Here is a 14,130-nt window from a genome sequence, read left to right on the forward strand (position 1 = left end):
ATACATTTTTAATTCAGTTTTTCAACATTTTATTTAAATAACTGAAAAAAAACAACATTTACATTTTTATCTTTTTTCACTGCCTGGTTCCAAAATTTTTACGAAATTAATCAGAAATGTTCAAACACATGTCCTTTTATACATCTTTATGTAAGTCAATATTTGGATGATTATGTTTTACTTTGGGCTGCACAGTGGTGCAGGGGTCAGCGCTTTAATCTCACAAGAAGCCCCCAGTTCTAAATCCCAGCAGGGTCCCTTCAGTTTGCATGTTCTCCCTGTGCATGTGGGCACTCCGCCTTCCTCCCGCAGTCCAAAAGCCTGTTTCATAGGTTGATTGGTTACTTGAAATATGTCCCCTATAGTTGTGCCTGGGAGTGGGTGTGGTTGTGCAACAGGCTGGTGACCTGTCCAGGGTGCACCCTGCCTGTGCTCAACAGCAGCCGGGTTTCGGCTCTGGCAGCCCCGGGACCCCGAAAGAGATACAGCGGGTTCAAAAAAATGGATGGATGTTTTACTCCTACTTTGTAATTTGTCATTTTATTTTAACCCTTGTGCTATCCTCGGCACTTTAACGTTGGGAGTGGGGTCATCTAGACCCACTAGACAGTGCTCTGAACCTTTTTTCTTCAATGATTTGTGATCTTCACTGGTTTCTATGGATTACATGAAATCTTTCCACCTTTATCCACCTTTGTCATGGTAGGGAGAACACGTCAATTTAAGGGTGGGGTCATCTAAGATAGCACAAGGGTTTTAAAGTAGAGCTACACTGGCTTGACTACAAACTTTGGATCCTCTAACGGCCTTTGTCTATACCAGAATCGTTTTTGTTTTTGATAAATTCCTGCCCATTAGAAACCAGACGTCACTGGGATCCAACACAGTTAGCATGGAATCATGGCCTCCAGCTGAAACAGCAAACTCAGCCTCTGGAACCGTTGGCTGCAACTAAATTTCATAGCGAGTCTTTCAGTTGAGATTAGTTTTAAGGTTAGATTCTAAATATGAAGTTGCCTATTTAACCCTTGTGCTATCCTAGGCATTTTAACATTGGGAGTTGGGTCATCTAGACCCACTAGACAGTGCTCTGAACCTTTTTCTTCAATGATTTGTGATCTTCACTGGTGTCCATGGATTACATGAAATCTTTCCACCTTTATCCACCTTTGTCATGGTAGGGAGAACACGTCAATGTAAGGGTGGGGTCATCTAAGATAGCACAAGGGTTAAGAAATGCTTATTTTATGAAAGCAGTTTTCTGCTTACTTACTTTCTTTCTTTTTGATTGGCTAAAGAAATGACTGGCGTACCAAAAGCAAGACTCCAAGCCCCCATTTTTTTTAACTTGTGGTCTAAGTGGATAACTACATGTGGTAGAAGATGAATACATTTTTTAGCAGATATAGTCTAATTGTTTTCTCCTCTCTCCCTCTCTGGTAGGGAGAACACGTCAAAGTAAGGGTGGGGTCATCTAAGATAGCACAAGGGTTAAGAAAATAAAATGTATGATTTAAAAAGATATTTAAAGTTATTGAATTTAAACAGGAGTCAAAATTTGTGCCTAATAGTACAAGAACATTTTTTTTCATTGAATTTAACTCTGAGGCAACTTTGGCTCAAGTTCAAAACGATCACAAAACCCCCAAAATATCAGAAGTCTGTAGAATTGATGTAGATTTATTAGGTATTATACAAGTTTTCTTAAGGAAAAAGAAAACATTGAAACAAGAGGCAAACAAAAACCCATATCCAGACCAAAACTACAACAGCATCAGCTAATAAATTGGATATTTCTAATACACAGTACCCAACAAATACTGAGCGAGGGTATCATAATGGTAAGACATAAAAGTGTTTTCTTGTCTAATACATGTCAGAGAGCCAAAATGTTTGAAACAATGATTATGTGAAATGTACTACTTTATATGTGTGACAAGAAAGCTGGAAGTGCAGAGAATTGTAGTCCATTTGTCAGTTTTTGGTACAAGATGTAATATATATACTCTATGATAAATCAAATAATAAAGATAATCTCCATAACAAGAACAAAAGAAAGGGAAAGATTAAACTACTCTCTTGGCGTCTCAGGTCAATAAACAAGGCTTTAAACCAAAAAAGTCCATCAGTTTGATAGAGACCCTGTGATTGTAAATCAGGGATCAGCAACAAGGGAATTAGAGTTTTGTAAATCCAAATAAAATCTGTTTTTTGGTTTCAAGTAAGAGCAAATAAACAAAAATCAACAAATCAAACATCATTCCGACAAATATCTTATTTACAATACCATATTATTTACATTGGAGGACGCGCTGAGGGAGAGTGTTTTTCATTTTTAAGGTTTAGGATCATTTCCGGTTCGAAAAAAACAATTGTAACAGGGAGCACAATGCAGGGTTCTTTCTTCTAAAAAGTGCAATTACTTTCTTAAAGTAAAAAAATATATTCATATTTTGTATGCATGTAGAAATGTTGTTCATATAAACAGCAACGGTTGATTTAAAGAGCTCTAAAACCAGTGACTAAAAATGAATGCCTCCTGTTGACTGGGGGCAACATTTTGCAGAATAAAAATATTTATTTTTTTACAATACTCCATAGAAAATCAGAAGTACCAGATTTTGCCATGCGAAAAAAAAGGCGAAAATTTCCTCTGTTTTTTTGTTTAGAGGAGTGTTTGTTGCCTTATGCTGACTAATGTGGGCATAAATATTTGCTATTTTCCACTGATTTGGGAGCAAAAAACATCTTTAGGGAACAACAAACAAACAAAAAAAAGAACAGAAGACTTCCATAAAATATTTAAGCATTTAGGTTGCGGACCTGGAGGCAGCCCACAGAACCTCTAATACTTCAGGTTTACAAAATGCCAAACGTACATAAGCTGGTATACATGCGTATATGTTTTTTTAAGAATGTCTGCTTTTTTCTTGCTTGTAAAATAACAGTGATGCTCAAGCATATAAAAAAAAAAGAAAAGAAAGAAATGGTCAACCTCTGCACAGTTACAAAAAGCGAGCGGGTATATGAAGTACATAGTGGTAAACTTGTGTCTCTTTTTTCCAGTGGTCTGCAATGACACCTCTGAGTGTACCAGTATTTTTGTGGCACTTTCATTAACTGCTCGTTTCACCATGCGCAACACATTTCCTCCCTTCATATTCAAGTAGTGTTGTGTAGCTGTATTTGCACATCTTAGAATAGCTTATACCGAAGCCAAAATCCTTGGAGAGTGCCGGGAAGTTCCCCGACGTCGAGAAAAAGACCTTTTTTTTTCATCACAGAGAAAGTATTTGGTAGCGTGACTCTCTACAACATGCTCATGCTACTTTCCAGTTGATGTGAAACTCATACTGTCATGACAATATCGATGCGCTGTAACATATTATTATGGGACAAAAGCTTTCCTCTGGAGGCGGAGTCAGAGTTGGTTGTGCAGCTTCAGGGTCCATTTCTCGGCTGCGTGGAGTGACTTTGCTTGTTTGTTAGTGTGTTTGTGTCCTTGCAGTCTCCCGGAGGACTGCTGTGGGCCTTCAGCGCCAGCTGGGTTTGCAGGGTTTTAACAACGCACTCCAGGTTCTGGCGAGCTTCTCGCTCCAGCTGCAGCTCCTGCCTGAGCTGCTCGCGGTCAGCCTCCGCCTGCTGCAGCTGCACGTGCAGCTCCTCGATCTGGATTAGGAAAAAAAAAGTGGTCAGCATAAGACAAAAGCTTTCAAATCCCACTCTGATCATCTTTTGATGTACAGTATTGTCAAAATGCTCCCAGTGCTCTTTTCATTATGATTATGCCATTTTTACCCAAAATCCCCAAATTCAGTGGTCTTTTAGGATATAGTTTCTGCAGAGCGGCAGGGGTTCACTAGAAATAAGCCTCTAAGTTGTGTTGGTGTAGTGTAAGCCCACCCTCTTTCCCATCATCCATCTGTTTACACACTCTCCAGATAGCTTACAGCCCCCTACACCCCCAACCAGAGCAGGGAGCTTGAGGTTTGCCGTCGTAGTTTCTACGTCACACCTACAAACTTTTTCCCATTCCATTTTAGCGTCTGCTCTTAAGTCACCACAATTTGAATGAAGAAATACTCAGAAATGCAATTTTAGGTTTAATTTTCTTAATATTTGTTCTCTATCTGAGAAAAATGCCTCAGGAGCATGTTAAAAACACCAAAAACACAATTTTCATCAGAGTTGGTCTGTTATTGGTGTCAGTGCTGAATAAGGTTTTGCATGCTGGGTTTAGCGTCTTACCTGACTGGAGTATTTGATCTGGAGACTCTCGGCTTCGCAGCCTTTGTCACAAACTCGCAGCTTTGTCTCTTTCTCCAGCTCTCTTTTCAGCCGCCCACACGAATCCTCCGCCTCTCTTATCTTCCGCTCAAAATCCACGCGGAGGCGCTCGATCTCCTTACGCAGGTTGCGCTTGGCCTCAATGGCGTCACGAAGACGACCCTTTTTGGCCACTCTCACAAACTCCAGCTCCTGTAATCGTTGGATTTGTCACATGATTAAAACTTCCCCAAGAGTGTGAAGACTGACTTTGACATGCTGTCAACAGTACCTGCTGAAGGCTGCGTTTAGCTTGCAAAGCAGCTGCCAACTTCTCTTCCTGCTTCACCCTCATCCTGACTATCTCCTGCAGGACTTTTTCCCGGGCCTCGTTGGTCTCCAGTCCACCATACAGCATCTGTCTCATGGTGTCCATCTCCGGAGAAAGACTGCCAGGAAGCCAGGAAGTTCTGTCCGGGGCTCGAGCAACGTTTTGAGGAGACAGACTCTGAGACCCGCTGTTACAGGTGGAGGGAGGTGAGGAAACAGAGGAGGCTGGCACTGGACCTGAGGGGAAACGAATATACTGAATTAAAAAAACCTATAAAACACAAACTCAATTTTCAGCTGTTTAAAATTGATTTATTTCATTTGTAGTCCCACCATCTAGTCACCAGATGGCGCAATTGCACAAGAAAGCCACTCAACAGGCTACTTTTCCCATTTCCTGTAATGATCCCTGGTAGAATAACTTGGTGTTTTCCTTGAACTTACTCAGTAGTATGTAATTCACTGGTTCATTTTCTGACTGTTCTCATTTGTGGCACTTACTCTCATCACAATCATCCACATCGATCTCTCCATCTGTGTCGATATTGTCGGCTCGATCCGTGCTGACGGAATGGCTCGGTTTTGCGGGAGGTTGTGTGTCATTGTTATGGATGGATTTGGCTGCAGGCCCCCTGACAGGAGCGTGGCTGTCTTTAAGATGGAGCAGCCCCCCCACAGGAGCAGCTGGAGGCTCCTCATTCTTTGAGTAGAATCTGTAAACAGCACACAATTAGAATTACCGGTAAGAAACATTTCTTACAGATAACTTGATATTGAGAGTTGAACTATCTTTTTTTTTGTCTGGCAAACGTACTTGTCGCGGTCACTTTGAGTGGCTGGCTTCTCTTTTTCTGCTACTTTAGGGGACCAGGGGCGGAAAGCAGAGGGCCTCTGCTTCAGCTGGACCTGCTTCAGATCCTGAGGCAACAAACAACAACAAGCTCAGACACACTCATTAAACTAACATTAGACCATTGAATATACCCTGACGGAAGCATTAAAAGTCCAGTAAAACAGGAGCAAATAACAGGAGGTCATACCACAGTCATGTGAATATGAAGAAGATTGTGCTGCTGCTTTGCAGTTGAGCCGATAAATTTCACGTTTACATTTTTACTAATATCTAATTTTTGATTTTTAACATCCTTGTCAGGGTTTAAATGTACGACTTTTTGGATTTTCTCAGTCCAAACATTTTAGGTATTAGGACAAAAGTATCTAAATACCAAAAAGTAATCATTTTTTTGTTTAATTTTTTATTATTTCAGTAATTTTCTTTCAGTTTGTTTTCTGATTTTTAGGCTGCTATAGTATTTCTTAGGGGATCCTTTTTATTTTTCTTGACTCATGTTCTGAGTTCATTGACTTGTTGTGTAAAGAAGACTCAGATTTGGTCTAATTTCTCTAAATAAAAATCTTTTTATTTATTTATTTTATTTTTAGATGCAAACCCTAACAGGGCTGACATGTTCTTCTTAGGGCAAACACGTTTTCCTAAATAGGGCTGCATAGTGATGTGGTGGTTAACCATCAGCTCACAGCTAAAAGGCCCTAGCAACCCCCTAGCAAAAAGTAGTACACTCTGAGTTTATGAAGTAAAGTTGGGTATAAGTATGGCAATCACAATACTGACCATGTTTGTTTAGTGTTAGAACTATACTTTCCGGTCTAAATTGGAGCATTTTAAAACTTCAAGCATACTGCCTCACTTTTAGTACCACATAAGTATACTTGTACTACAATTAAATAGACTTCTTTTTGCCAAGGTACCCCCTGTGGCCCTGCACAGAGCTGAATGATCCACATTTACGCCATCTTGTTTATTCAAAATACACTGACCTGATACAGTCAACATAAAACCTGCTATAAGCTTTGCTTTTGGTGATATACCGGTAATCTGTAGAGCAATTGTTGAAATTGCTGCACAGACTGTCACCATGACGCTCCAACACCTGTTTTCTAATAAAGGCCCTCCTTGGCTGACAAACCAGACGAACAACTATCAGGTTGCTTCAAAGAGCAGATTTCTTGATTAGTTTACCTACTGAGTTTGATCAGCAGCACCTGGCTGGTATAAAGCGAATGGAGCCATTTAGGAGTGCACTTAGTTTTGCAGCTGGATTTTATTTACATTTTTTTGCTAAATTGCAAATGTCGTTCCATTTGTCAAGTATTGTCCTTTCTCCATAGAAAACTTTACCAGAAGGTTTCTAGCTTGGTAAATGTGAAACATGCCTCTTTTTCCCCCCACATGACTAAATTGACTCTTGGCTTTTATGTCATGTTTTATCTTTTGCTATCAAATCGCTTCCAATCTCCTACAGCAACAATGACTAAAGAGAACAAACCTTCTGTGCAGACTTGGACAGGGACTGTAACCAATGGGGTTTCCTGTCGCCGTCAGCTGATGGAGACTGTAATTTGTCAAACTTGCGTCTTTTGGTGGGGATTGGGCTGGAAGACTGCAAAGAGAAGAGAGAAAAGGTTCAGTGCCGATATCCTTGTGGAGGGAAAAAGTGCAAAAATCCAACCACAAAAGGATGGGGGAAAATTCAAGAGCCTTCAATTTAAAAAAAAAGGGTTTCTGTAGATGTCATTACTCAAAGGCAAGATGTGGATTTGTCAGAATATGAAGGGATTTATTTCTGGAGCCAAAAGGTCATGGAAAAGAAGAAAATATTTTCAAAAAAAAGTAACAAGGGGATAGAAGACGTCTGTGTAAGCATTCATTTTCTTAGTTTGGCGTTTGTGTGTATGTGTTTGAGCGGGGCTCTGAGCTGAGCAGACACTCAAGCTGGTCTGGCTGGCAGCCAATAGGGATACATTGCTCCCTGCCAGGGAGAAGAGGCGCCGTCAGGTGGAGCAGATCGACTCAACGAACCACAGAAATAGAGCAATCCACAGACAGACGCAGACAGAGAGGAAGACAAATTAATGTAATTACTCTTAGATCTGACATAGGACGGAGGCAGAGCTGTTGTGAAACTGCCTCACGTTAGTGCAGACTTGCATCCGATTTAGTAATATTTCTGAATATCTTGTCATTATTGATGCAAAACTGTGAATCCTGCGAGACATATTTTATGTCTGATTGTGCGGCAAGTTGAAGAGGCAAGTGTTTGAGACAGCGAGCCTCCTCAGCCCTCAGGTCTGCACTTGTCAGACAGAGGATATGTTTACCTAGCCAGGCACAGAAGCTAGCACAGACCTGCCTGTTGCTCCCTTAGTCACTACAATGACATCCTGCCTGGAGGAGCGGCTTACACTCCCATCCCCTCCTGCGTGATTCTAGACAAATGATTAGCCCTCTAAAAGCGCTCAATGGAAAACACTTATTCCTGCACGCATTTGTGAAATCCCAACCACTGTGGTGGTGTAATCGCCTAAATGTGGGATTTAACTGTAAACTACATTTAAGAAGAAGCCGGGCAGGTAATGAATCATGTCTCACAGATTTTCTACATAAAGCCAGACTCTACATGTGTGTTTGCTCGCGCAGCTATGACTGGGATGTGTGGGAAACTGGGTGGGTGAAGGGATCAGTGTGGATATGTGGGATGGTATGAGTATTTGTACTGTAGGAGTGTCTACGTGTGTGTTTGGGGGGAAAACGCATGCCTGAAATGCAAATCTGAAAAATAAAAAGTAGCCACAACTAACGACAAATGACAACATATCACTGTCATCGTTGTATGCGGTAATGTCTTTTATATGCACCACGTCTTTCTGTGTTCTTTGTATTAATCTTTTTTACCCTTTTACACTTCCACATTTTTTTTGACTGTTATCATCAAACACACGAGTTGAGTCATGGTGCTCCTGTTAAATGATGAGACTACAACCTTATCGCTGGCATCTGACTGTGTAATGGCAAAGTTTGACGGGCTGTACATATTTGTCTGAACACTCCCCCTCATGTCTGCACCTGTCTAACCAGTCACCACACTGCACACCTTTTTTTACACACACACACACACACAGACTTTGTGTTTGGTTTTGCTTCTTCAACTTTACTCTGTGAATCCACTGACTCGTCACCTGGCCAATTCAAGGCCAGAGGTATTCTAGGAGTTGCTTTCCCGGTGTAATCAGATTCTGTAATTGCTGACGTGGCTGTTGTTTTCCTGACAAAGGATGTCTGCCTGTCTGGTACTATTTCTACCCTGAGGTTTGCAACTTCAGGAAGGCTATGGGCGCTAGACATAATAGAGTCAGAAAACAGACACTCCCAGACACCACAAGGGACTTGCTGGCTAAATATGACACTGACCTCACAGGAGAGCAGCCGCACGGGCTTTACTCACTGCCCCATCATAGACATAGCATGGACACAGAGTCATAACACCCTGCTTGCACATCCTACTAGCTCACAGGTCTCACAGGGCCTGGATGGGACTTCCATTTCTTTTTTTCCGCTCACACTGGAGGGAGAGGGAGACTTCCTCTGAGGAGTTTGCTTTGGCTGAGTCCCCGGTGGGAACTGAGTCTTGAGTGGGAGGGGGGTGGGCCAAGAGAGGGGGACCACAGAGGAAGCACTAAGCTGCAGGAATGTATACTTGAAGGCCAAGTACACCCTCCCCTTTCAAACTCAATTCAAGCATTGCCCTTTTCAACCCGCTATTGTATGATATTTCTTTGAGACACTGTAAGGAGGGAGCAGTTCAAAGCAAACCTGTGGGCTAAACAGGGTTTGAAAGCACATGGGCATAAGCAGACACGTTCTATTAGTTGTTATTTTTTTCTTAATGCTGCTTAATGACATCAAAATTCAAACATAAAGCTGGATTTTTTCCATCAGGGCTTAGCTGATAATCACAAAACACTGCAACCAATCAATCTTTCAAGCAGCCCTTTTTTAACCTGCTGAATAATTTAGTACACTCAAGTGCTCAAGTTTTTAATCAACAACAATTTTTTAAATGAATGCCATAAAAGTAGGTCAGCAAATGAGCTTCGACTGGTCACAAAAATTGATGAAATTTCAAACAAGAGAAGGACAAATGGTATATATTCTGAGTATGTTTATCACTAGGGACCTTGAGTTGCCCGCACTCACAAAAAATAAAATAAAAAAATGCTGATTAAAAACCTAAAAGTTCCTCTAATTCAAAAATGAATGATAATGAATGTCAGAAATTACATGATGTCGTAATGGCAAATGAAGGTGAAATGACTTTATATTAGCGGCATTTATTAAAACTGTAAAGCTACGTACACACCGCCACACGCGCGTTCAGCTTCCTATAAAAAGTTTATGTAAACTCTCAGGTTTACGTATCATTACACAAGTTATTATGACTGTTTTTGGGGCTCTACGTACAAAACGCATGGCCTTTGATCAAACTTTGACCAATCGAGGACTCCGATTTGGTAGTGACGTATGGATGGTGTCCTTTTTAATTCACAGAAGTGCCAACTATTTGAAAAGTGATCATGAAGGACAAATTTATAATTGGGATTTGTGCCCAGCTGGAATTATATCACACAAAGTCTTTCATATATAATGGAATAGAGCTGGGAAGGAAAAAGCCTGGAGATTTGCACCACTTTAACATTTACCACCAAGTCTCTTGCAACTGTAGTGGCGGACATGCGTTAGTATAAAGAACGAATAGAAAAACTGGAAGAAGGCCCTCCCTGCTGGTCCAGCATGAACACCACGGGCTAAATGCGTGTTCAAGAACTCTTTAACATGCGACAAATGCTTGGTGGGTCCATAGCTTGAAAAGTAGGCAGGTATTTAAGCAGAAGAAGGTGAAGGAAATGAATGTGTGTGAGGCAGAGACGGGGATAAATAAAAATGGTGTGAAAGGTACTTGTGTTTGTTTTTTTGAGTTTTGCCTGAGGCTGCGGGGTGACATGGTGACTGCTTCCTAACAAGACGCTTTGGCTCCAGCACAGAACTTTTTGACTAAAATTAGCATCCTTTTGTGTTTGGGTTTGAGTGTTTCTCCAAACAAATATTCACTGTAGCTTCACAGATATATCTGAATATTATACAGAAATTAGTGTTAACAGTTTTCTTGGGTGTTTTTTTTTTTTTTGTGGAAAACTTAGCATCTACTATCTCCCTTAAGGTTTTTTGTTTTGTTTTGTTAGCATGCTAGGCAACATGGCTTCCGCATAGCTTTAAAATCAAACGACCTACATGATAAAACAAACAATTTATTTATCATCCTAGCAAATGGGTTTTTTGGATACTTTTCACTGCCAAATATATAAAACCAACCTTTAAGTCTACACATTGGCTGTGGTGCTAAAATAAACAACACACAATAAGAGACACAACACACGGGGCAGCGCTCCTTTGGTGAGACAAAAATAGTTCTCCCAGATGAACTTCCTTGGGCAATGGTCATACAATACTCCGGCACGATAGCCCAGCATAGAAAAAAAAATTGCACAGCAACAAGACACAACAGTCTCAGATTACGGCCTCCTTTCCCTCCTTTCCCTTCCTAAACCCCTAAATGTAATCCCCAGATCGACACGTGCTTAGTAGGCCGCTGTCTCACTCAAGGGCACACCAACTGGCATGGCTCCCTTGGGTAACAGCCTTAGTTGGAAGTGTGAGAGTACTGGTACTAGTAATGTGATCGTTGCAGGTCGATGAGGGTTGACGTGGGGATGCTTTGAGTTCCCCAATCTCACTGTAGAAATCAAATGTCGCCCCTTGATTTACATAGAACTCTGAAGTCACCTGCCACCAAAAAAAAAAAAAAAAAAAAGCAGCTGGGGGAAAATGACAACCTAGAATATCCCTGAAACCTCATCCTTGTGCCTCACCAACAAAGCTCTCGTTTCCCCTCTCCAAATCTTAGCTTAATTTATTAATTAACTCTGTCTCCACTGTGTCCAGTTTAAGAACATTTTGTTTATGTGGTAAACTGAATCAGGCAAGTATGGTCAGGGGAAAACAGCCACAGGGCTTGGCAGAAGGTCTGCTCTACAGTAAAGCTTATTGGATTGTCCTAATTGTCTTTGGGATTGAGACTTGACGAGGTCTGAGGTGGAAGCAGGACAAGCTGATCTTCCTAAAGGTGGGGCATGTTTTCAGCTTCACACAGCTTGGCATTTATGGCTTTAAGGCTGAAGAAATCAACACGGTACTTCAAAAGTTATAAACCTTCAATGAAGAAGACATTGTAGATTGACTCAGATTAGATGCCTTCGGCAGGGCATGTAGGTCATTTCTTTGGCATTTTTTCCCCATTAAAACTTAATTTTTCATCTGTATTTATGCTGCTGCAACGTCCCCACTCTAATTGAAAGCCTGTCCTAAATTTAGCTACTTGTCAAAGTCAACAGGGAGTGAAAACAAAAAAATAAAACTTGTGCTATCTTAGATGACCCCACCCTTACATTGACGTCTTCTCCCTACCATGACAAAGGTGGATAAAGGTGGAAAGATTTCATGTAATCCATGGACACCAGTGAAGATCACAAATCATTGAAGAAAAAAGGTTCAGAGCACTGTCTAGTGGGTCTAGATGACCCAACTCCCAATGTTAAAGTGCCTAGGATACCACAAGGGTTAATGCCGTAAAAAAAAGCCTCACCCAGACCAGAGGGGAACTCTTGTATTCCCAAAAAAGATTGTTACCTAAAAAACTAAAACTGTATATAGAATAATAAATAAATAGTGTAATGATGGCATGTCTAATTTATGTTATGTTCTAAATTACACTTTCTTTATTTGAGTACACACAGACCACAAACCAAAGCACCAAGTTTTTTTGAGTGAAAAATTAAATTGGAAAAGATTTTCACAAAACATATTTTCTTTTTACAAAAAATATATTACTTTGTGTTAACAAACCATTACAACTACTATAAAGATTAAAAAAAATGTATTTCAAGGTGTGATGCATATAACTCTGACCTACCGACACCAAGGCACAATGGTGGCAGTTTTCTCACCAGTTGAATCAAGAGTGGGGCATTAAAGGGCACGGGATTTTTTTTTATTTTGTTTTGTTTTCATTCCATTTCATCCCATTATGTGTCAAATCCAAAACTGGATTACAGCTAACTCTGAGTAATCTTGTGATGACAGGCTTCATTTCTGGATCCTGCATCATGAACAAAAAAACCTGTTCCTGAATAAAGTACAGTTCTTGTGTCTACACGAGTGATCCCTTCACGAGTGAGAGAAAACAAAAAGGCAGATTATTGTAACGCTGCAAGAGAAGAAATGAATTCCTCTTCAGGCCCAAACATGGCAACCATAACAACGAGACATAGCCGGCTGCCTGTGAATGTTGACACTGATGTTCAAATAACTCCCTCCCTAACGAGGAACTTACAGTAAACCTCAGACCGAAAGACACGAAACAGATATTGAATTTGATATTGCCAATAGCGTGAAGCCTTCTCTGCTGTACGACTGGAACGAGAACGTTTTATGTAAGATACTGAGCGACCACGGAAAAAGCAGAAGCACCGACCTGCCCACTGAATGGGATACACCCGTATGCGCACAATGCCTTTATGCTCTATTAACATTTAGAACACTTACAATGTACGAGCTGCTGCAGAACCAACCAGGAGGCCAGAGGGGATGAAGGTTTAGAGGATAAAAAAAAAACAAAGAGCAGCTCCATGTTCTGCCTCTGTAGATTTTGCAGCTATAATAGATACAGTTCATTTGTACTCAAAACATCTTCCAGGAACTTCACAAGGCAAATCAAAGACAGAGTGAGAATCTAGGAAAAGAGGGAAAAAAGCTTGATATTAAAAAAAAAAAAAAAAAACGGGAAAAAAAGATCTGCTTAGCCTTTGGTTGACCTGAATACAGAAGATATGAGAGCCGTTCCTTGAGGCTTTTTCACAAATTCCCATCCTCTTCATTCTTTTTTGCATTTTTCATTGATTGCAGAAAAACTCTCTAACCCCAAGCTAATGCACTGAAGCCATTTAAATTGCCTTTGTGAACTGATTTTATACACATGCACAAAGTCTTTTAACTAATGGAACTCACGTCATTTCCACTTTCAGAAACAGTAGCTGCATTCACGTGGACTCAAGTAATCGGAAGAAAAACCTGATCAGAATAAAAGGGCGTCATGTAAACACGCCATTTGGAATAATCTGACCTAATCAGACTCATTCGGATAAAAATGTCCTCCCGGTTGAGATGGCTGTTGATCCGATCGTGGTGCATGTCAACAACTTATCCTGCATTTGTTTGACCTCCTGATTCTGAACATTTCTGTGGGATTTATAACTTAAAAATTACTTGAAAATTATGGTATATTAGTTGACTTCTTTTGGTAAAGTGTAAACTGTACAGGTTGAACGATTGCAGACATCAGTAGTGGAGTGTTGGGTATCATCATTTGGAAAGGAGGTGATTTGTAAATAAAAAAAAGATACAGCTCAGTTTGAATTACTGAGATTTAAATTCATCATTCACGCAGCAATAAAGGTAAAGTCTTTATTACAGCATAAGTTATTTCAGTTTAAGGTGATTTAAAATGATAAAATTAAGATTTAATTTTTCATTCTTGTACAGAGAAAACTGTTCATCCAAAG

At 40.4% G+C, this 14,130-nt stretch overlaps 1 protein-coding gene across 1 annotated transcript in view; it reads right to left on the reverse strand.

Annotated features, from left to right (window-relative positions):
* Positions 1 to 1,664: 1,664 nt before the first annotated feature.
* The window catches only part of skib (SKI proto-oncogene b), a 35,193-nt gene continuing 22,727 nt past the window's right edge, over positions 1,665 to 14,130 (reverse strand). The window contains exons 2-7 of the mRNA XM_023954857.2: positions 6,945 to 7,058; positions 5,411 to 5,514; positions 5,098 to 5,309; positions 4,559 to 4,833; positions 4,249 to 4,479; positions 1,665 to 3,669 (exon numbers count right to left, since the gene is read on the reverse strand). Coding sequence (XP_023810625.1) covers positions 3,442 to 3,669; positions 4,249 to 4,479; positions 4,559 to 4,833; positions 5,098 to 5,309; positions 5,411 to 5,514; positions 6,945 to 7,058 — 1,164 coding nt within the window. The 3' untranslated portion in view covers positions 1,665 to 3,441. The remainder of the gene's footprint in view (positions 3,670 to 4,248; positions 4,480 to 4,558; positions 4,834 to 5,097; positions 5,310 to 5,410; positions 5,515 to 6,944; positions 7,059 to 14,130) is intronic.

This window comes from Oryzias latipes, chromosome 5 (genome assembly GCF_053564925.1).
Source record: "Oryzias latipes strain Hd-rR chromosome 5, Olatipes_Hd-rR_3.1".
NCBI lineage: Eukaryota > Metazoa > Chordata > Actinopteri > Beloniformes > Adrianichthyidae > Oryzias > Oryzias latipes.